Source organism: Entelurus aequoreus, linkage group LG01 (genome assembly GCF_033978785.1).
Source record: "Entelurus aequoreus isolate RoL-2023_Sb linkage group LG01, RoL_Eaeq_v1.1, whole genome shotgun sequence".
In the NCBI taxonomy this organism is placed as follows: Eukaryota; Metazoa; Chordata; class Actinopteri; order Syngnathiformes; family Syngnathidae; genus Entelurus; species Entelurus aequoreus.
Genome location: NC_084731.1, coordinates 32774881 through 32797792, shown reverse-complemented (window position 1 = coordinate 32797792; position 22912 = coordinate 32774881). Strand labels below are relative to the sequence as shown.

General features: G+C 40.2%; 1 protein-coding gene across 3 annotated transcripts in view; it reads right to left on the bottom strand.

Annotated features, from left to right (window-relative positions):
- LOC133650712 (low-density lipoprotein receptor-related protein 1-like) overlaps positions 1 to 22912 on the bottom strand; it is a 294864-nt gene that overhangs the window by 61494 nt on the left and 210458 nt on the right. For all 3 annotated transcript variants that reach the window (XM_062048313.1, XM_062048295.1, XM_062048304.1), the window contains exons 22-36: positions 22476 to 22673; positions 20687 to 20932; positions 20104 to 20301; positions 17205 to 17409; positions 16967 to 17131; positions 16651 to 16895; positions 14727 to 14858; positions 12430 to 12657; positions 10452 to 10626; positions 8499 to 8593; positions 7585 to 7734; positions 7316 to 7456; positions 5954 to 6079; positions 5741 to 5872; positions 5509 to 5643 (exon numbers count right to left, since the gene is read on the bottom strand). In XM_062048313.1, coding sequence (XP_061904297.1) covers positions 5509 to 5643; positions 5741 to 5872; positions 5954 to 6079; positions 7316 to 7456; positions 7585 to 7734; positions 8499 to 8593; positions 10452 to 10626; positions 12430 to 12657; positions 14727 to 14858; positions 16651 to 16895; positions 16967 to 17131; positions 17205 to 17409; positions 20104 to 20301; positions 20687 to 20932; positions 22476 to 22673 — 2571 coding nt within the window. The remainder of the gene's footprint in view (positions 1 to 5508; positions 5644 to 5740; positions 5873 to 5953; positions 6080 to 7315; positions 7457 to 7584; positions 7735 to 8498; positions 8594 to 10451; positions 10627 to 12429; positions 12658 to 14726; positions 14859 to 16650; positions 16896 to 16966; positions 17132 to 17204; positions 17410 to 20103; positions 20302 to 20686; positions 20933 to 22475; positions 22674 to 22912) is intronic.

The window sequence follows — 22912 nt, the reverse complement described above, 5'->3', positions numbered from 1 at the left end:
TCCGCCAGTTAGAGCAGAGTAATGTCGTAACTTTAGATGTTGCGGACACATCTGCTAGCGTTAGCTGTAGCGAGCTAACTAGCCCAGCTTGTAGCAGTTCTAAGCGGCCTACAAGCTACGGTGTACCGGTTGAGACGCATAATAGATTTAGCTCTTTAGCTAGTCCTACACCCCAGTCTACTGGGCACCACACCTTAGTCATAGGGGACTCCATCACCCGAAACATAAAGCTTAGCAAACCTAAGGAATATATGCGAATATAGTTGTACACGTTGGCTCCAATGACACTAGAATGAGACAGTCAGAGATTACAAAGAGAAACATAGCCAGGACTTGTGATCTCGCCAGAAAGATGTCCAGGCATCGAGTAATTGTCTCTGGCCCCCTGCCTGCGAGAGGCAATGATGAGAGGTATAGCAGATTAGTCTCGCTTAACAAGTGGCTGTCTAGCTTCTGTAGGCAACAGGGACTAACGTTTATTGATAACTGGCCCTCTTTCTGGGGCAAACCAGGCTTGCTGATGAGAGACGGCCTTCACCCTAACCAGGAAGGCGCCATCATCCTGTCTAGAAACATAGACTACTATTTAAGTCTCACTTGACTGACTACACTAGAGCAAGCCCGGTCACAGGCAATTACAATGTCTGTTAGTCCGGGTGAGGAGTCAGTTAAGCTAGAACTAGCCAGCGCCAGGCTGGATAATCCATGTACGCATAGCAATTCTCTTAGAATAATACACAATTCACATAATATTTTTTCTGTTGTGTCTGTGTCAGAGGTGGACATGCATTCTACTGAGGTGGCAAATTATGATATGTCCAGTCTATTGCAGCACCAAGCAAACAATCGGAAAATTCCCGTCATATCAATTCCTAGATATGGTCGAAACTATTTAAAGTGCACTACGCATAATAAACGTAACATTGTTAATATTGCCACTACGGATAATCTTAACAAAAACTTGTCAAAACAGCCCAATACCTATAATATGGGCTTTTTAAACATAAGATCATTGTCTCCCAAGGCGTTATTAGTTAATGAGGTCATTAGAGACAACAATCTTAACGTCATTGGTCTTAGCGAAACCTGGCTCAAACCAGACGAATTTTTTGCGCTCAATGAGGCATCTCCTCCTAACTATACGAATGCGCATGTTGCCCGTCCTCTTAAAAGGGGAGGGGGTGTCGCACTAATATACAATGAAAATTTCAACCTTACCCCTAACCTAAATAATAAATATAAATCGTTTGAGGTGCTTACTATGAGGTCTGTCACACCGCTACCTCTCGACCTGGCTGTTATCTACCGCCCCCCTGGGCCCTATTCGGACTTTATCAGTGAATTCTCAGAGTTCGTTGCTGATCTAGTGACGCACGCCGACAATATAATCATAATGGGGGACTTTAATATCCATATGAATACCCCATCGGACCCTCAGTGCGTGGCGCTCCAAACCATAATTGATAGCTGTGGTCTTACACAAATAATACATGAACCCACGCATCGCAACAGTAATTCAATAGATCTAGTGCTTGTCAGGGGTGTCACCACCTCCAAAGTTATGATACTTCCATATACTAAAGTAATGTCCGATCATTACCTTATAAAATTTGAAGTTTTGACTCATTGTCAACAAGCTAATAATAATAATAACTGATATAGCGGCCGCAACATTAATGCTGCCACAACGATGACTCTTGCTGACCTACTGCCTTCGGTAATGGCACCATTCCCAAATTATGTCGGCTCTATTGATAACCTCACTAACAACTTTGACGATGCCTTGCGCGAAATTATTGATAGTATAGCACCGCTAAAGCAAAAAAGGGCCCCTAAAAGGCGCACCCCATGGTTTACAGAAGAAATTAGAGCTTATAAATTATCATGTAGAAAACTGGAACGCAAATGGCGCGCGACTAAACTTGAGGTTTTCCATCAAGCATGGAGTGATAGTTTAATAACTTATAAACGCATGCTTACCTTAGCTAAAGCTAAATACTACTCAAATCTCATCCGCCTCAACAAAAACGATCCTAAATTTCTGTTTAGTACAGTAGCATCGCTAACCCAACAAGGGACTCCTCCCAGTAGCTCCACCCACTCGGCAGATGATTTTATGAATTTCTTTAATAAGAAAATTGAACTCATTAGAAAGGAGATTAAAGACAACGCATCCCAGCTACAACTGGGTTCTATTAACACAAATACGACTGTATATACGACGGACTCTGCCCTCCAAAATAGTCTCTCTATTTTTGATGAAATAACATTAGAGGAATTATTACAGCGTGTAAGTGGGATAAAACAAACAACATGTTTACTTGACCCATTTCCTGGGAAACTTATCAAGGAACTGTTTGTATTATTAGGTCCATCAGTGTTAAATATTATAAACTTATCACTTTCCTCCGGCACTGTTCCCCTAGCATTCAAAAAAGCGGTTATTCATCCTCTGCTCAAAAGACCTAACCTCGATCCTGACCTCATGGTAAACTACCGACCGGTCTCCCACCTTCCGTTTATTTACAAAATTCTCAAAAAATTGTTGCACAGCAGCTAAATGAACACTTAGTGACTAACAATCTCTGTGAACCTTTTAAATCTGGTTTCAGGGCAAATCACTCTACGGAGACAGCCCTCGCAAAAATGACTAATGATCTATTGCTAACGATGGATTCTGATGCGTCATCTATGTTGCTGCTTCTTGATCTTAGCGCCGCTTTCGATACCGTCGATCATAATATTTTATTAGAGCGTATCAAAACACGTATTGGTATGTCAGACTTAGCCTTGTCTTGGTTTAACTCTTATCTTACTGACAGGATGCAGTGTGTCTCCTATAACAATGTGACCTCGGACTATGTCAAGGTAACGTGCGGAGTTCCCCAGGGTTCAGTTCTTGGCCCTGCACTCTTTAGTATTTACATGCTGCCGCTGGGTGACATCATACGCAAGTACGGTGTTAGCTTTCACTGTTATGCTGATGACACTCAACTCTACATGCCCCTAAAGCTGACCAACACGCCGGATTGTAGTCAGCTGGAGGCGTGTCTTAATGAAATTAAACAATGGATGTCCGCTAACTTTTTGCAACTCAACGCTAAGAAAACGGAAATGCTGATTATCGGTCCTGCTAGACACCAACATCTATTTAATAATACCACCTTAACATTTGACAACCAAACAATTACACAAGGCGACTCGGTAAAGAATCTGGATATTATCTTCGACCCAACTCTCTCGTTTGAGTCACACATTAAAAGTGTTACTAAAACGGCCTTCTTTCATCTCCGTAATATCGCTAAAATTCGTTCCATCTTGTCCACTAGCGACGCTGAGATCATTATTCATGCGTTCGTTACGTCTCGTCTCGATTACTGTAACATATTATTTTCGGGTCTCCCTATGTCTAGCATTAAAAGATTACAGTTGGTACAAAATGCGGCTGCAAGGCTTTTGACAAAAACAAGAAAGTTTGATCATATTACGCCTATACTGGCTCACCTGCACTGGCTTCCTGTGCACTTAAGATGCGACTTTAAGGTTTTACTACTTACGTATAAAATACTACACGGTTTAGCTCCAGCCTATCTCGCCGATTGTATTGTACCATATGTCCCGACAAGAAATCTGCGTTCAAAGAACTCCGGCTTATTAGTGATTCCCAGAGCCAAAAAAAAGTCTGCGGGCTATAGAGCGTTTTCTATTCGGGCTCCAGTACTCTGGAATGCCCTCCCGGTAACAGTTAGAGATGCTACCTCAGTAGAAGCATTTAAGTCCCATCTTAAAACTCATTTGTATAATCTAGCCTTTAAATAGACCCCCCTTTTTTAGACCAGTTGATCTGCCGTTTCTTTTCTTCTCTCCTCTTCTCCCCTGTCCCTTGCGAGGGGGAGTTGCATAGGTCCGGTGGTCATGGATGAAGTGCTGGCTGTCCAGAGTCGGGACCCCGGGTGGACCACTAGCCTGTGCATCGGTTGGGGACATCTCTGCGCTGCTGACCCGTCTCCGCTCGGGATGGTTTCCTGTTGGCCCCGCTGTGGACTGGACTCTCGCTGATGTGTTGGATCCACTGTGGACTGGACTTTCACAATGTTATGTCAGACCCACTCGACATCCATTGCTTTCGGTCTCCCCTAGAGGGGGGGGGGGGGGGGGGGGTTACCCACATATGCGGTCCTCTCCAAGGTTTCTCATAGTCATTCACCGACGTCCCACTGGGGTGAGTTTTTCCTTGCCCGTATGTGGGCTCTGTACCGAGGATGTCGTTGTGGCTTGTACAGCCCTTTGAGACACTTGTGATTTAGGGCTATATAAATAAACATTGATTGATTGATTGAATGGCCACTATAGTCTTAGTACCGTAGTGTATTTGTTCATCCTATTGTCACACATGGGACGCAGGTTGTCTTACGTCAGCACCGGAAGTCGTAAAATCAGCTGTTCATCTGGCGGGTTTTTTCGGGGATGTATAGGTAAGTCCTTCTTTAGCTGCCGTCTTGTTTTATCATATATTGCTGCCTTTGCACCTGTCAATGTTTACTTTTGTATGCACATTAAATCAACAAAAAATTCTAACATTGGAGCAGTGTTCACGGACTCTAGTATTTGGCTCTCTATTAGATGCAATGGTTTTCCCTATTGGGACCATGATTTACTGTATGTTCTAACTTGTTCACCGGTCCTCATATTATAGGTACTTTTCCTTGTTGATGTCTCAAGAAGGGTAGAAATACAAGAACACACACACACACACACACACACACACACACACACACACACACACACACACACACACACACACACACACACACACACACACACACACACACACACACAGGCATGGCTGAGCACAGAGGAGCCAAGTAAAGAAACACTATCACAGGAGCCGTCTTGAGAGATTATTTGCAACAATGTCTTATCAGGAGGATGACAGTACAAAGAGTAGTGAGGCAGTTGAAGGCATGCAAATTGGAGGGACTGATGACAAATAACAATGATAAGTAACAATGTAATACAGTCATAACATAGAAAGAAGTGTTAGCGAAAGTTTCACCGTATGAGGTAAGATCATAATCCTAAAAAATTATATTATTGATTATAATAGATCCAGAAAGGACAACGGATGTCCAAATGATGCACTAAGTTATGTCCACAGTTCTTTCAGGTTTTGGGTTATGTTATGGGGTTATGGTTATCTGTCAGGATTCTGATATGTTTCCCCCCCAATGTTAACTAATTTCTACATCCTTGGTACTTGTTCAACCCATAAGAAGTACTTTAAATGCCCTAAAATTGACTCTAAACAGCTGTTTTATTCTTATGGACGAAATGAGTTTGACGGAGAAGCAGCTGGAAGGTGATATTGTCCATTCTCCAAGATAAATGCTGTACCTTATTAATACATTACTTCATAAATCATCTAGTTTAAAGAAAAGCAAGCCAGTTTGAGGGTTTAAAGGGGTCGAAGACTACTTACTGCCTTACAAGGTTTGCCTCTCATCTCACCTGCTATCCAGTCAACAGCGATTCCTTCAACCCTGCCGATGCCATTAGTGACCACGTCCTCTCTCCACGTCTGGTCTCGCTTGGCCCTGCTGATTGTGCTCAGGCCCATGTCCACCCAGTAGATAGTGTCGTTGTCTGAGGGGACATTAATAAAAAGATGAATGGGCTCTTTCTCTCTTGATAAAAATATGCAGGTATGTAGATTTTTATTATTCAAAACTGCTTGGTTTACCAGCATGGAAATCTATTCCCACAGCCAGAGAAGTGCCTGACACTGGTACCAGGACGTCAGACTTGTCCAATGGGTCCAAAGGAATACCACGTATCCCCTCATGTACAGAATAGAGCAGGAAAGAGCCAACACCTACAGCAAACACACACTCTTTAACAAGTGTTTTACACTTTAAAAGACCAGAGAGTATAAAAATGTAACGTGCCGCCGCACCCTCGCAAGACTGCTGGCCTCTGCGCAGGCTGTATCCTGCAGTGCACATGCAAGCTCTGGTGGTCGGGGAGGTGGGGAGACACAGCTGGGAACAGTCACCATTCTTATTACTACAGAGATTGGTGCCTGGAAACAGAAAAAGCACAAAAGCAAACACATAAAAACACAAAAAGTAAAGATATAAACAGATGTCCACTTGCTGAGATAAACAGGATACGTGCTGGTAAAAGAATCATACCTTACATGGTTATTTAGTTTCTCTTTTTGACAGGTAGAAGAATGATATCAACAAATGTGCTGTCTGAAAAATTTCCCCAAGGAGGTACAGTGGTACCTCAACTTAAGAGTGTCCCAACTTAAGAGTGTTTTAAGATAAGGGCTGTCTCTTGGCTAATTGTTATGCTTGAAGTTGCAAGTAAAAATTGACTTACAAGCATCACCGCCATTAGGTGACGTAGCAAATGCCCAAAACATCCGGTCTTACTCGTTAGCATTAGCTTACAGCTAAAAATCTACATACCGGTAACTTTGTTTTCCAACCATGGGAAGGGAGAAAGTGGGTGTGAAGGACAGTGTTGAGAAAAAGATGCAGACGATATTCATTGAATTAAAAAAAATAAATCAGAAACATGACAAAACATTGAGCAATGGAAGCGTAGCACTGCTAGCCTGCACCATATTAAAGCAGAGTGACCCCTGATTTCCACAAAACGCGTCACGGCTGCGGTGCATAATCACCACTGAACGACACCGCCATCTGCCGTCTAACAATCCCCATTTTGTGGCTCCACCGTGCAGCAAAATAGCGCAGACTTTTACGAGATCTCGCAAATCCGCGCTTAATTAAGTGATAAAGTAAACACTGGAGTAAACACTGGAGTAAACACCGCGGAACGTCTCAAGCTTTGCCGCCCATCAGTACCCAATTTTGCCTTGTAGAACGACCACTTTATATTTTTTGTAGCAAGCAAAAATACAACAGTAACATAATCTCTGACGAGTGTTGGAGACACACACCAAACTCCCACGAGCCAAGCCCCTGCCTCCCTGTCCCCCGTTATCAGCTGGCATTTCACACAGGACCCCCATATTCGCACATAGCTACCGGAATATGCCTGTATAAGATTCCTTAATTCCAGAATCAGCATTTAAAGCACCAACTAAATTGATTTCAATTAATTTCAATAGGAGACCTTGATTTGAGATGCAAGTGTTTTGAATTAAGAGCTTTGTCACAGAAACCAATTAAGCTTGTAAGTTGAGGTACAACTGTATAAATGAATGAATAAGGTTTTTTTTTTTTTATCTGAATATCTAATGATTTGAAAACAAGTACTGTCTTTGCAAAGACAAAATAGGCACCTTTCTGCACAGTTTCATTGTAGATTTTCATGTGCATCATTGGGGATGTGCTATTCCTCAAGACTTTCCAGTTTCCACCGTCCTTCTTGTCACACGTTCCTATCTGGTCAGTTCCCTGGTCGGCCCACCACAGCTTATCCCCTGAAGAATAAAGTAGACATTATTATGAGATACTGGAGCCACACCTCGCGTTGTTGTTTACCATTAAAAGAATACACAACTGTGGGATGTATGAACACAATTCCAGGCGATTAAATTGGGGGACTTACCCATGATAGCCAGAGCCGTAGCCTTGGTCAACTTGCCCTTAACCCCTTCGAGGACTTCAAGTCCAGATCCATCCAGCTTGCAGCGACTGATGGTGCTATTACCTGAGCTGATCCAGTAAAGCTGCTCTGTGTCAAAGTCAATGGAGAGCCCTGGAAAACAAACACTCAAGAGGTTCTAAAACAGAATATTATAGTATAGAAACTTTAAAAAGAATTACAAAAAACACAAAATAGATTAATTTAAAAGCACAAATTCATGAAATTATAAAATGAATGTGGCATTTACAACTTTACAACTGCATTACAAAGACAATCTGCATTTTTTCTTAAGGGGCCCAACGCTCAATTGACATTGTTGTAAATATATCCACCATCATTTACAGCAGTGTTTATTAAACATAGAGCCGGCGGCCACTTTTGGCCTACATGCACCCCCGTGAGGGCCAACAAAAAATATCCCTTTCTCAGCTGTGGTCCGTACAGGCCGCAGCGGTACTCAGTTGTAGTACGCTTTTCCACCACTTGTTGCAGTAATTACAATGTCAAACAAAGAAGTCTGGCACTAAAGTTATAAATAAGTTTCTTAAGCGCAAAAATTATGATTAAAGTGGTGTAGCTATATTTTCATTTGCACTTTAATTTTTTTGACAGTTTATTTAAGAAACATATGTATTAATTTTTTTATTATTAATTTAGTTACAATTGATCTATTTTCACATTGCGTTTTTCATCAATTTTCAAGAGTCCCTTCCTTTGCAGTATATTTGATTAGTATATATTTTTGTAATCAGCCTGACCTAAGCCTTTGCATGTGACTAAACATTGCATTGTGAGTGTTTCAATCTATATAATCCCATTTTCACATGGCTCCGGAACAGAGCCCTGAGGAACACCCAGACCATTGTGATACCCACCAACAGGGACATTCTGGTTGGTAAAAAGAACACTTTGGTTGCTGCCGTCAGTGTTGGCTATGCTGATGTTGTCCCCATCTGTCCAGTAGAGCTTCCTGCGGTGGGCAAGCAGAGAGAGTCAGCAAAACTACATTCGCTATTATTTTACTTAATCCAGATAAAGGAATACACAGCAGAGCAAAAAACGCATACAGTACAACACTTTTTTGGAGGGAAAATAGATATTATTTTGTTTATGGTTCATTTGTTTCGGACATGCTTAGTAGGTTGTATTAAGGAACATCACACCTGCAGAAATGTCTGATAAAGAGAACAAAGATCAGATCTAATTGAATCCTATTCATTTGTTCACTTCTTGTGAACAAACTACCAATAAATGTTTTCATTGACAAAAAAGTTTGTTCAAAAGTTTGTTCAATTTCAGTGTTAACCAGTATTTATTTGATTATTTACTATAAGTGAATAAATGAGAAGTACATTTAAATAACAAAGAATAGAAAACAATACATGGATGAAAAAGGAAAAATAAGTGAATAAATGATAAATACAGGGGGTAAATCAACGGACATTAAAATTGCATGAAAGTTGAAAGCTAACAATAACCTATTGATAAGTAGGTGAAAAGTGTATGTTTTATTAGTATACATGCTTCTGCTGCTGAGATAAATAATTGAGCGTATTAATGCTGCTGCTGTATTATTCCTCAGTTTGATGGAAAGTTTCGATTTCCAGAGCTTCTTGTTTAGCAATGCTTTGTGGCGCAGTGTTGTTGCATATTACTTTTTTCCAGTGTGGAGTTTGCATGTTCTCCCCGTGACTGCGTGGGTTCCCTCCGGGTACTCCGGCTTCCTCCCACCTCCAAAGACATGCACCTGGGGATAGGTTGATTGGCAACACTAAATTGGCCCTAGTGTGTGAATGTGAGTGTGAATGTTGTCTGTCTATCTGTGTTGGCCCTGTGATGAGGTAGCGACTTGTCCAGGGTGTACCCCGCCTTCCGCCCGAGTGCAGCCGGGATAGGCTCCAGCACCCCCAGCTACCCCGAGAGGAACAAGCGGTAGAAAATGGATGGATCACACACTACATGAGTGTGTATTCCCTTGTAGTCAGGATGATGTGATCTTCAAAATTTGTCCAGTCTTTTCATTCTTGTTTGGGAATTGTAGAGTTGCTTATAGCAGAAATCTAGGGTGGACATTCTTTCTCTGTAAGTGTCCCTAAAACACATCAAGCTTGTTTGCAACTGCACTTAGAGTGAGTGCAAACTAGTTTGTTTAAAAGTAGCTTTAAAAATGTTGCCCATTTCCTTTCAAAGCCTAACGCTTCCACCACACGCTTGGCCTGCACACACCCTGAGGGTGCATGCAGCGTTAGTGTGCCAGAAAGAGGACAAACATCTCACAGCATCTGCTTCTCATCCCCCCCCCCCCCCCCCCCCCCCCCCCCCCCCCCCATGCTGACAATGCTCACGTCGGAAACATTCTTCCATTTAGCTGGGCAGGGAGAATTGGACAAAATACAGAAGGCCACAGAAATGGAGAGAATCTCTACTTTCTTATTCCAACTCAAAACAAATGAGAAAATTGAGTTTGGTATATAAATACAGATGGTCTGTCTCTGCTGTTCTACTTAGAAGAAAGGCCAGGCAGGTTTGCTTTGGGGAGCTCAGCAGAGGGATTAGGTTTCAAGACAGAGGAAAACAGACATTTGCTAAACAAGGAAGGAGACGCAAGTTACAGAAGGAAACAGATCAGAAGACAGACAGGACGTGAATAATTCAGAGGAGTGTTTCACAAATGGAAGACAGCGACAGAAGGGAACGGACAGGAGGGTTAAAAATGAGTGTGTTACAGTTTAAAGGTGAACATATGCCAAAGTTCCTTTGTGATATTTCAAAGAGTTTTACTTTGACTTATTGTGACAGCTTCATGTCATGCGTATGCAGTGACTCACCCCAAAATGGGATGCAGAACCAGGCAGTGGGGTTTATCCAGGCCTTGGACCACAGCGTTTTTGAACGAGCCATCCAGTCTCGCAACATTAATTTGTTTCTTATTGGCGTCATAGCTGGTCCAGAAGAGATTCCTGGAAACCCAGTCAACCGCAAGACCATGAGCGTTGGGCAGATCTGAAGATGGACAAGCATACAAGGGACAATTGTGTATTTGTTTCCAGACGCAGTTCATATTCGCAAAGGCAGAATTGTTGATAATACAGTATCACATATAGTATGTTCGTATGTTCTTCTTTTAACATAAAGGACGCTGCATGTCACTAAAATGGGTCTCAAACAGATTTGTGCTTGACTTCAACTCATTTCTGGGGTCCTATCATGCTCATTTCAGGGGCTTTTGAAATGATAATGAATCCTGGGAGGGCAATATAGTAAATGTTCTTTTAATGAAATACAGTTGCCACAATATACTTCAAATATTGTGGCTTCACATTGCAGATTTTTTTCATTTTAAAGCATATTCTACAAATTTTTACCCTAAATTAAGAACTTTCAAGTATAAAAATGGCAAAATTTACTAAAATGTCAATACTACAGTACTATTGGCCACTAGATGAGACCAAACCAGAGCACGCTATTCAGTATTGTGGCCACTGATTGGCTCATCCTCAGACAGCATTACTATATTCGATTAAACGAGTGCAAAGGTGACTGAAGGGTGGTAATTCACTTCTAGAGGGCTCTTCTCATAATGTTAAAATGTGTGTAGAAGGTAGTAAAGAGGTTTTTTTATGCTCCAATTATGAAAATATTCGCTTTATAAAGAATAATTATTTATTTGCCGAAATGCATTTATCACAGGCATGTCCAGAACCAATCACCAGCGATAAACAAGGGACTCCTGTAATAGATATCAATTCAGTGCACAGGGTAAGTCTCCTCTTTGCCAAAACTCTCTGCTTCGGCATCCTCTACACCAGGGGTCGGGAACCTTTTTAGCTGAGAGAGCCATGAAAGCCAAATATTTTAAAATGTATTTCCGTGAGAGCCATATAATATTTTTCAACACTGAATACAACTAAATGCGTGCATTTTTAAGTAAGACCAACATTTTTAGAGTGTAGTAAGTCTCTTATTTCTTTTTAATAAAATTGTTATTCTGAAGTTAACCAATAATAAATAAAATACTTCTTACCATTAATGCGACTTCTTGAACAGGTGCGGTAGAAAACGGATGGATGGATTGAAATGCATGAGAATGTTTTATATTTTGAACGTTATTTTTAACACTGTGATTACCAGCGGAATTATTCATTACTTATCGTGTTAAACAATGTCAGCTAAGATTTATCTGAGAGGCAGATGCAGTCATCAAAAAAAAACATATCTGGCTCTAAAAACATAGGTTCCCTACCCCTGCTCTACACCGAAAATGCTTACTCCGTTACAATTGGTCAGTGGGGGTCGAGGCTAAACTCCAGTCCCTTACCCCTTCACTTGGTCTGTGGTCTATCCCCATCATTTTCATTCATGCACCTGGGTTAAATACAGTACAGTTACCGGTACTCATTCTTAGGGGATTGAATCGATCTCAACTGGAGACTGTTCAGATTATCTATGAGAAGATTCATCAATTCATGCTCACAGACTTAGATGGTATATGGGTTATACTTGTATAGCGCGTTTCAAGGTACTCAAAGCGCTTTGACACTATTTCCACATTCACCCATTCACACACACATTCACACCATCAGTGTCTGAATGTGTAGCTGCCCATGCAAGGCCCTAACCACTACCCATCAGAAGCAAGATTGAAGTGTCTTGCTCAAGGACACAACGAACGTGACTAGGATGGCGGATCGAACCAAGAACCCTCAGGTTGCTGGGATGTTCAGTTGTGTTTGATTCAATATCCTGAGATTACACTGACAATATTTACATGCACGTACAGTTATTAATGGGACGTATGAGTCATACCAGCAGATATCACAGTCTCAACCCCAGTGCCGTTGATGAAAGCCCTCTTGATGGTCTGAGTGCGCACGTCTGACCAATAGATGCGATGCTCCATAGCGTCATAGTCCACCACAGTCACATTGTCGATGTCTGGCACGGTGAAGGAGATGATGTAGTTGTAGTAGGGGTTGTCTATGTCCACTCCTCTGATCTCAATTTGGCGAGCGTAGAGCAGGAACTCACGAGACTCTGAAATAATAAGCAATGACATATTTATATAAACAACGTTTTTTTAGTGGTACAAGTGCCCCATCTTTAAAGTAATTCGGGATATGTGCTGTCTCTCGGCTAACTGTTATGATTTTGGTTACGAGTAAAAATTCGGATTAAAAGCCTTCCCACCACTAGTTGGCGTAGCAAATTTCACAGTGAACCCCGCAAGATTCAACCAAAACATCTGGTCTTACTCGCTAGCATTAGCTTGTAGCTAGAGATGGACATAACTTTGTTTTTCCAACCATGAGAACAAAGAAAGTGAGTGTAAAAGACAGCGCTAAGAAGTAAAAGCGAATCATATTCATTGAATTAAATAAATAAATTATTATGACTAAGCATTTGGTAGTTTGAGTCAGTCAATGCTAGTCTGCACTATACTAAAGCAGAAGGAGTTTATAACGCCAGCGGAGGACGTTAAAATAATATCTAAACAGCAGACATTGATTCATGAAAATATGGAAACAATGCTGTGTTTGATGGTCAAGCAGCTGGAAGTAAATACAGTAGAAGTCCACTCCCCAGGGTAAATGTTGTACATTATTATTATATTACTTCATAAAACTACTGTTGTTGTTTGTACAACATGCTATTGTATTGTTTTTCATACAATATTTATTATCTTAAAGTTAGCTTTTCTTTTTGAAAGGCATGTTATGTGTTAAAATTGTGCTGTCTTGGGGCCATGCACCAAATAAATAGATTTTTAATTCATTTCAATGGTTTCAGAATACTGGTTCTAGGAGGTACGAGTTGTGTTATAGTTTCAAATAAATTAAACCTGTATCCTGATGTACCACTGTATTTATAAATATACAGTAAATATGGACAGTGGTACCTCGGTTTTTGTTAATAATAAAGGTCAGACAAAGACCAAATCGTATGAAAAATCACTGAAGCAAATAGATTTTGATTTTTTTTTCTTATTTTGAGTTCTAATCAAGAAAAAATGTGTGGGATTATTTGTTTCGAAGCTCTATTCTGCGCAATGATACGTAGGCAAACATACTCATTTTTTATGCTCAATGTTTGGCCGAAATGGTAAAACTTTTTGTCGAAAACCAGATCATTAAATTAAAAAAAATAGGTTCCCACTGTACTATGTATATGATTTGTTTACATGAACAAGGATCTGGTCAGTTATTCCAAACCGCTGTGCTGTCGCACATTATACAATTTGATTTAATTAGGCCGAAAATGATTATTTGTTTACTTCAAATAATAAATCTTTGTTTATCTATCTACTTATGCAAGCAACTCCCAGAGACAGTCAAAACAACTGAATGTTTTTGCACTCGATGGCATAAGGTACATCGTTAACTTATATATTCATCTGTTGGCATTCATACAACAGAATAAGTCATGGCACGGTTGGTGGTGTGTCGTGATATTTTTCTCACGTAAAATATGTGCCTAAAAACTGGACAAGATCATTCCAGCCCCTTGAACAAACAGCTCATGTTCCTGCAGCTTTCGCATCAATGACTACGTCTGGCTGGCTAACTCAGGTCATAAGCATGTGAATAAATTCAACGAGAAGAGATCCATTACAAGAACACCAGTCCTATTATCGGTGAGCTTACGCAGCCCACATGATAGACAGAAAAAAAGGACTGTGTAAGAAATAAGGCGAGAAATAATAACAGTGTCAAGCTGGATCAGCCCAGTCAGGCGAGATGGTGGGTGGCGTGGAGGGTTGCGGTGGATGACTGCATCAGAATAAAAAGGGCTTCTCCATTCCATTACCCCTGAAGAGAATAGCAATCCCTGTCTTGAATACTAATCTTACTGTGCACACACTTATCACAGGCAGCCACTTCAATGGGCACCAAAGCCGTCATAATAATGGCACCGCGCCGTGAAAAAAGTATTGTTTATTGCCGTACTCCCTCTCTCTCACACGCACATGCATAAAATAAACAACTCGGCAAGGACAGGGATTACACTCAGTTTTGCAAGCAAGCAAAGTGGAAATATTTGTGAGCTTTAGGGAAAGACTGAGCTGAGCGCTTGTCTGCGGCTGTAGATATGATGTTCATGCTTACCATAGCATGTACGCATGTCAGGCCCGAGCTTCATCAGGTGGGGACAGCCACACGAGAACGTCTGATTGTAGTTGATGAGGCAAAGATGAGAGCATGGATCCTTGCCATCTTTGGCTGCACACGGGTTAGGCGCTGCAGAGGAAGCAATTTGAATAAATTAATGAAAAGCAACTTTCACAGGTAAAGATTTGCTGCTGGATCTTGGGATGTGTGGCGCTCACATGGACTTATTGATTAGGTGGTGTTCCAAAATGTAATTGGGTCTGGCCCAAAAAATGCAAGGCACGTTACCAGAAGAACAGCATAGTCGTGACCAACTATGGTAATCATATACCATGGTAGCCTTGTGGCTTTAGTAAAAGTGGAGAGACAGTTAGCAGCTGTTTGCAGCAAATAGGTGGCTGCCTAGAGGGCGCTTGCGTTCGAACGAGCTGCAAGCAATATAACCCGTCTCTTTTCTTGTTCAGCTATAAACGGTGCCCCACAAATACACATGCATGCAACAAAAGGATAATTTTATGTTATGTAAAAGGGGTTTGGAAAAGTTTTAGCAACCGTGTTGAAATAATTTTGTGCATGCATGACAACTGTGATCGATAGTCATGAATTTCAGCCATTTTATTCGGGCCAAACGGCATTTTGTCTTTACAAAGTTTAACTTTTAATTGTGAAAAATACAGTGGGACCTCGATTTAACAACCCCTCATTGAACAAAATTTTCGATTTAAGAACCACAGACCGAGTAAAAATATGTTTTGTTGTATGCACCTTGTCTCAGTGTACAAACGTTTCATTCATCCACTGTGTGCCTCGCAGTCGTTAGCTACTGTGCTAAGCTGGTTTGTGTGCTTTTTTAAAATGTTTTTTAGCTTTTTTTTTGTTTTTCTAACTTAAAATGAGTCCAAAAAAGCAATTGAAAATAAATGTGTTGTTTGAAATATTCAGGAATCATTCAAAGCGTTTTTGACTTTCCTCCCCCTTCCTTGCGTTGCACGCCAAGAAGATTACCCAACAAGGAAAAGTGGATTTACTATTTTATTCCTAATCATTGTAGCGACCTGGCTTTCAAAGTTAAGAAGTTTTGTGCTTTCAAAGTTAAGAAGTTTTGTGATTTCAAACTGTGATTGGACCAAAGGACTAGTGACAGTGTGTGTGCGTTCTGGCAGGGCAGCTGCAAACGAGGACAGTCAGCTAGCTAGTTGTAGTTATTTTGGCTTTGTTATTAAATAAAAAGTTGATCCATTACCCCCTTGTTATGTTTGTATAGTGCATTGTGTTATATTATGTCATATTGTGTAACAAGTGTACAAACGTTTACTAAAATATGGACTTTTGTCGAGGCTGGAACCCATTATTCATGTTTACATTGTTTCTTATGGAGGAATGTGCTTTAATATGCACACTTTTCTATTTACGAACTTTGTTCAAGAACCAATAACCGTAAATAGAAAATGTATTTTGTATATATAAATAAATATATATATAAATACATGTTGAATATAAGCCATTTTATCATACACCCCTCACAGTACTGACACAACTAAAGACAATTCAATTATTTAAAAATCATGTTCTCTAGACTAGGGGTGTCCAAAGTGGAGCCTGTAGGCCAAATCTGGACAGCCGAGCGGTTTCGTTTGGCACACTAAAGAGTTGCTTGCCAAATGTAATACACATTCATACTGATCTCTTTGAAGCTCACACAATCATTGATGACAAATCTACAAAATGTTATGATCTCCACTACCTAGTATATGGCGGTATGGGGCAAAACTCCTTACTCATTGTGCTAGTGAACACTTAAAATTGCTGTGTTTCGCGCACGGCCTATTGGCACATTGGAAGCAAACTGTTTTAGACCCTGAATTAGAAACGCATATTTTTCATATATCAAGATAATTTACTGTTTGTACTTTTGTCTCACCTTCAGGCTGTCTTGACGGATGGTAGACCTGCAGGTCAAAAGGTTGCGTGTTTGTTCTCTGGACGACAGTGACATTGCTCCCAGTCCACTTGTTGGCCTTGGCCAAGGTGTTGGTCCTCCAGTCTGTCCAGTAAACCTCCCCACCGTACATAGTGACAGCAAAAGGATGGGACAAATACTCGTGGCCCCTCAGAACTTCAATCAGTCCAGAACCATCATATTTGGCAGAGTAAATGGCATCAGACCTACACAAAACAAAACAATAATTGTATTTTCTGAATTGAACCAAATAACATAAGATTTGAACCCCAAAGACCTGGCGTCAATCCAAAGGATGCGTCTCTCGAGATAGTCAACAGTAAGTCCATTTGGCCAGCCTCCATTGCCGGTTTCTTTATGGATAGTCTTCCTGCCTTCGCCACTCATGGATGCAGCTTCAATCCTTGGCAAGCTGGCATCCCAGTCGGTCCAGAAAAGGATTCTGAGGGAGAAACTGTGTTTAACGAAATATCAACAAAGCAGCAGTTGATATCGTGTGCGGCCCAGTTGTTTACCCGTCACGGGGATCCAGAGCGATGGCTCGAGGATGCTCAACCTCTCCAGCCAATAGTGTGGTCCTCATGGTGCCGTCCAGCTTGGCTACCTCGATCTGGTCCAGGTTGCTTTCTACCCAGTAAATGTTTCCTGCTATCCAGTCCACTGCCAGGCCTTCAGGGGTCGCCAGTCCATACTGGATTACCACGTCAAAACTGGTTAAAGCTGTAGATGCACACGCGTTCATGAGAAATGATTTCCTTAGCTGTTATAAATCTATCACTGATCGCATTTTACGATTCATTGCCACACATTTTATATTATTTCCTCTCCCTTTTAGAACACGGAGACACTTATGGTTATACTAATACACGGCATGTTTGACTTGTGTAAGCGCACTGATTTGCGTCCAGGTCCACTTCCTTTCCTTTGGCATGATTGGAAGAGGTAAGGGCGACAAGGCCCAAATGGCTTTAGTGCAGGGGTGCTCGTTACGTCGATCGCGATCTACCGGTCGATCGCGGAGGGTGTGTCAGTCGATCCCCAGCCAGGCATTAAAAAAATAGTCCTAAAAATCATAAATCTTCACTGTGACGTCACTTTCGTCACTTGATTGACATTCACGGCACCTCGAGGGTCTTCTGAGATGACGCTGGCTGACCTTTAACTTGTTAACAAAAACATATATTTCATAAATAAGTAAATATAAATTATATATATGAATGAGGTAGATCCCCGCAACTTGATCAATTGAAAAGTAGCTCGCCTGCTGAAAAAGTGTGAGCACCCCTGCTTTAGTGCGAACATTTCTAAAAGAAATATAATACATAGACTCCAAATTATCTAATTGTCAAACCAACAGAATACTCACTCACCCGCAGGTACATTTGTGTGCGTGATAAAAATACAGTATGTCTATTATTTATTACAATCACTCCTCTTCCATGAAATTAATGATAAAGGCCATCTTGCACAAAACAAAAACTAAGGACGACTCCAAATAAGACATGACATAATCCACAGTCAGATAGTTTTTGGTAAAAAAAAAAGGCAAATAGAAGTAATGGAACAAGCAAACGGGGCATTGTGGGAATGGTCAATGTGAGGGCATGCCAGCAATGGTCAAGGGAAATAGGGGGAATTGCATCTAAGTCCATGTAGGAAACAATTAAACCATGAATATTTGACACTAAATAGGCATGTGGGATGCAGTGCATGAGGATGCCAAATTAAATTTCGCCAGTCTTAAAAATCAACATTTGCAAGGTCATTTCAACATTAATGGATCAGGGTTTTCGAATTGCTCTGCATCCCAAAGCACCAATCTACTTTGCTTCCTTGGGGCTTTTCAAATTATGTTAATGTAATCAAGCACGTTTTCTTCAGAAGCTAACATTGCATTGCACAAAATCAAACACCGCTTGGGGGAAACTCACCGAAATTCAATTTAAAAGAAACATGCATCAATGGATATAGTTATCTTAACATATAAGATCTATAAGGTACAAAAAATACATACAGGATTAAATACCGTTGCCAAGGTGGGCACACAGGATAAGCCTTGTTTAAGTCATACCTCAGTTTGTGCTAGCAAATTGTAAATTTAAGAAACTTGTATTATAATGAAAAACAAATCATATACATATACATATATATACAGATATACACACATATATATATATATATATATATATATATATATATATATATATATATATATATATATATATATATATATATATATATTATATATATATATATATATATATATATATATATATATATATATATATATATATACACACACACACACACACATTTACTCAATTTATATACACATATCCATTCATATACATATATACACACAAACACACACACACACAAATATACACATTTTTATATACACTTTTATACATCCATCCATCCATCCATTTTCTACCGCTTGTCCCTTTCGGGGTCGGGGGGGTGCTGGAGCATATCTCAGCTGCATTCGGGCGGTAGGCAGGGTACACCCTGGACAAGTCGCCACCTCATCGCAGGGCCCACACTTTTACAAATATACATATATATTCACACATATATACACATATATACATATAAACACATATATACTTACATACATATATACACATAATAAACATATATATATACATACACTACTGTTCAAAAGTTTGGGGTCACCCAAACAATTTTTTGGAATAGCCTTAATTTCTAAGAACAAGAATAGACTGTCGAGTTTCAGATGAAAGTTCTCTTTTTCTGGCCATTTTGAGCGTTTAATTGACCCCACAAATGTGATGCTCCAGAAACTCAATCTGCTCAAAGGAAGGTCAGTTTTGTAGCTTCTGTAACGAGCTAAACTGTTTTCAGATGTGTGAACATGATTGCACAAGGGTTTTTTAATCATCAATTAGCCTTCTGAGCCAATGAGCAAACACATTGTACCATTAGAACACTGGAGTGATAGTTTCTGGAAATGGGCCTCTATACACCTATGTAGATATTGCACCAAAAACCAGACATTTGCATCTAGAATAGTCATTTACCACATTAGCAATGTATAGAGTGTATTTCTTTAAAGTTAAGACTAGTTTAAAGTTATCTTCATTGAAAATAAGGACATTTCAATGTGACCCCAAACTTTTGAACGGTAGTGTATATGTGTATATATCTATACATATAAATATGTATATATATAAATATATATATATTGTTTTTCTTCTCTTCTATAGTATAGTTTTTTTCATGTCATGTCATCATTCTTTGGATATGAGTGAGAATCGATCCACTAATTACTTCATAAAAATATCTGCATACCTCTATCAACTTTGAAAAAAATGTGCTATAGTATGTGACGCGTGCATATGATACTTTTAAGAAATGTTCTAAGAGTAAAAGCAGTCCAAAACTAATTCTCACCCCCATTTTCTGATAGCTTCCCCCGATAGATCTTATCCTCTACCACGTCGGTCCAATAGAGGGCGCTCTCGCTGAGATGGAAGTCCAAGGCGATGGTGTTCCTTAGCCCTGGTACCAGTACGCTGAACTCTCCCTTATTGAGATCAATGCGGCGGATTTCATGGCGGTTGGAGAAAATAATAAAGGGTTTGAAAGGATCTGTAGAGACGAAGGGAAAAGTCGAAGGGCACATTTTAAAACACAAACCGAGCAGATTCAGACGATGTGTCACGGCAGTGTTTGAAAGGCTGTGAAGTAGCTTAAATGCTGGTTAGTTACAGCACAGCGCCATAGTTCCTGCATAGAAAGGTTCTGACGAAAAAAAGACGACACCCTTTATCCGGATAATCATAATAATAATAATGTGAGTGAACATAAAAGCATTTACAGTGAACCCTTCTTTCAGACACTCCATTGTGCAGTGTTACATTTTAGTCTTTTCAACTTATATTCCTTTATTCCTTTTAGCTTGGCTCTAGTTCATCCAATCAGGTGTTCCACTGGTGTCTTTTAACATCCCCGACCCTTAACTCAAACACCTTACCCGTGCTCTTGCAGTTCTCCATGTCGGGTTCCAGTTCCCAGCCCTCATAGCATGAGCACTTCACACTGAACTTGTCCTGCTTGCAGCGCTGACTGCACTTAAGGTGTTTGGCACAGAAGCTCTGGATCTGACAGGTTTTGTTGTCTGATCCCATCTCCATACCTAGTGGGCAAGAACAAATCACGCCCTCGCCTGGGGCCACTGTGCAATTATGGCTGCAGTCGCCATTGTCCAGCGAGCAAAGGTCTGGAAAAGACAAGATCAGGGGACATAAGGGACATTTGGGAATTGATCTACACTCCAACAATTGTTTCATTTAATAAAATCCAAAAGCTTAGTTTCCACCAAATACTGTCTCAAAATAATGGCCCAGAACAGGTCAGTTACTTGGTAATGACTTTGACCATGAAAATCCCCCGCAAAAATGATAAATATACAAACAAACACGTGGTTACGAACGTCACCACTGCTGGCTGGCAAAACCTCAATCAAAACATCTGGCCTTAGTCACTAGCATTAGCTCATAGCTAGCGATCAACATAACTTTGTTTTTGCAACCATAGGCAGGAAGAAAGTGAGTGTGAAGAACCGTGCTAAAAAGAAAAAGAGGATGATATTCATGGAATTAAAGAAACAAATCATCAACAACATGACAGAGCGTGTAGTGGAGTGTATCATTGCAAGTCTGCATACTGACGCAAAATTAGTCTATGGCTGGCCAAGAAAGTTAAAGTAGTACCAAAACGGCAAACATTTATCCATGAAAATGTTGCTGCTGCTGATGGTGTGTTTGACAAAGAAGGAGTGGAAGGAGAAACTGTAGAAGTCTGCTCTCCAATGATGTAATATTACTACATTACTTCATAAAACTCCTGTAGTTGTTAGTAGAAAATTATATGTTATTGTTTTTATACAATATGTATTATCTAAAAGTTTTTTTTGAAGGCATGTTAAAATTGTGCTGTTCTAGGGGCCAAGCACGGGATGAAGTTATTTCTATTTATTTCAATGCATGTTTCGTAATACAAGTTTTTCGAGGTATGAGCTGTCACACAGAACCAATTAAACTTGTATTCTGTGGTACTACTGTATTTTTAACAGCATAGCGCATCTTAACAAACACACGGTTTTAGCGTACCTAATATAGAATACAAGCTTCCCCCGCGTCCTTTCATATAATCTACACTACAGTATGTATGTGAGCCTGTGCACATGTCTTTGGCGGCAACTAATTGTATTATTAGTTACTAAAACTGACACAATTATCAGGATTACACACAAAATGTGAGTGGTAAATTTATTTGAACTTACAACGTTTTGGTGAGTGTGTTTGTCATCCTCGATAAACCAGGAAGTAGACTGCTGAGTAACTAACACAAATATACTCCACATATTTTCTCAACAATTCAGCCTTGGTGGAGGTATGCAATTTAATAAATGGCATTCCAATTCTACTGTATTGTTAATAAAGTATTGCTAAAAGAAAACATTGAAAGATGACCAACAAAACTGTGTACTGTAAGGTTTGTATCATCATAAATTGAACAAAACTATTAGGGTTCAATAATAAAGTCAGCTCAAACAAAGTAGTTAACTGACTTTTGGAGGATATTGAATCTAAAAAAAATGCCATAACTTCATCTGTTTCAAGGTGTAGTTCTTTACAATGTAATAATAATATATTGAACCAAACTGAGCTTCTCGGTTAAATTGGTGCTAAAGATACAGTCTTCAGGTGGTGTCACGTTCCCTGCACTATAAACAAAAACTTGGTTCTATTGGTGCTTACCGCAGAGTTTCTCGTCTGAGCCATCTGGGCAGTCGTCGGTGCCGTCGCAAAGTTTTTCTGCAGGCAGGCAGATGGTGGAGTCATTGGCGCACACGTGGTGGGAGAGTTTACACACCAGCGCCTCGCAGTTTTCTTCGTCCGAATTGTCTTCACAGTCGCTATCTCCGTCACACATCCAGGCTTTGCTGATGCAGCGTGCTGCGAAGAGTGAGGGGTCAAGAACTCCGATAAACAAACTATTACACTGTTATAAGTCTAATAAAAAGTCTATGGTTACATGTGTTAGCAAACTAACTTTAAATTCCCTAAAAATAATTGTTTATATACGTTTGTTGGTTCAATTCAAAGTATGTATGTGATATTAGGCACAAAAAAGTTATTAACTAAGGCGGGTGTCGGCAACCCTGGGCTCTAGGGCCGAATGTGGCTCTTTAGCG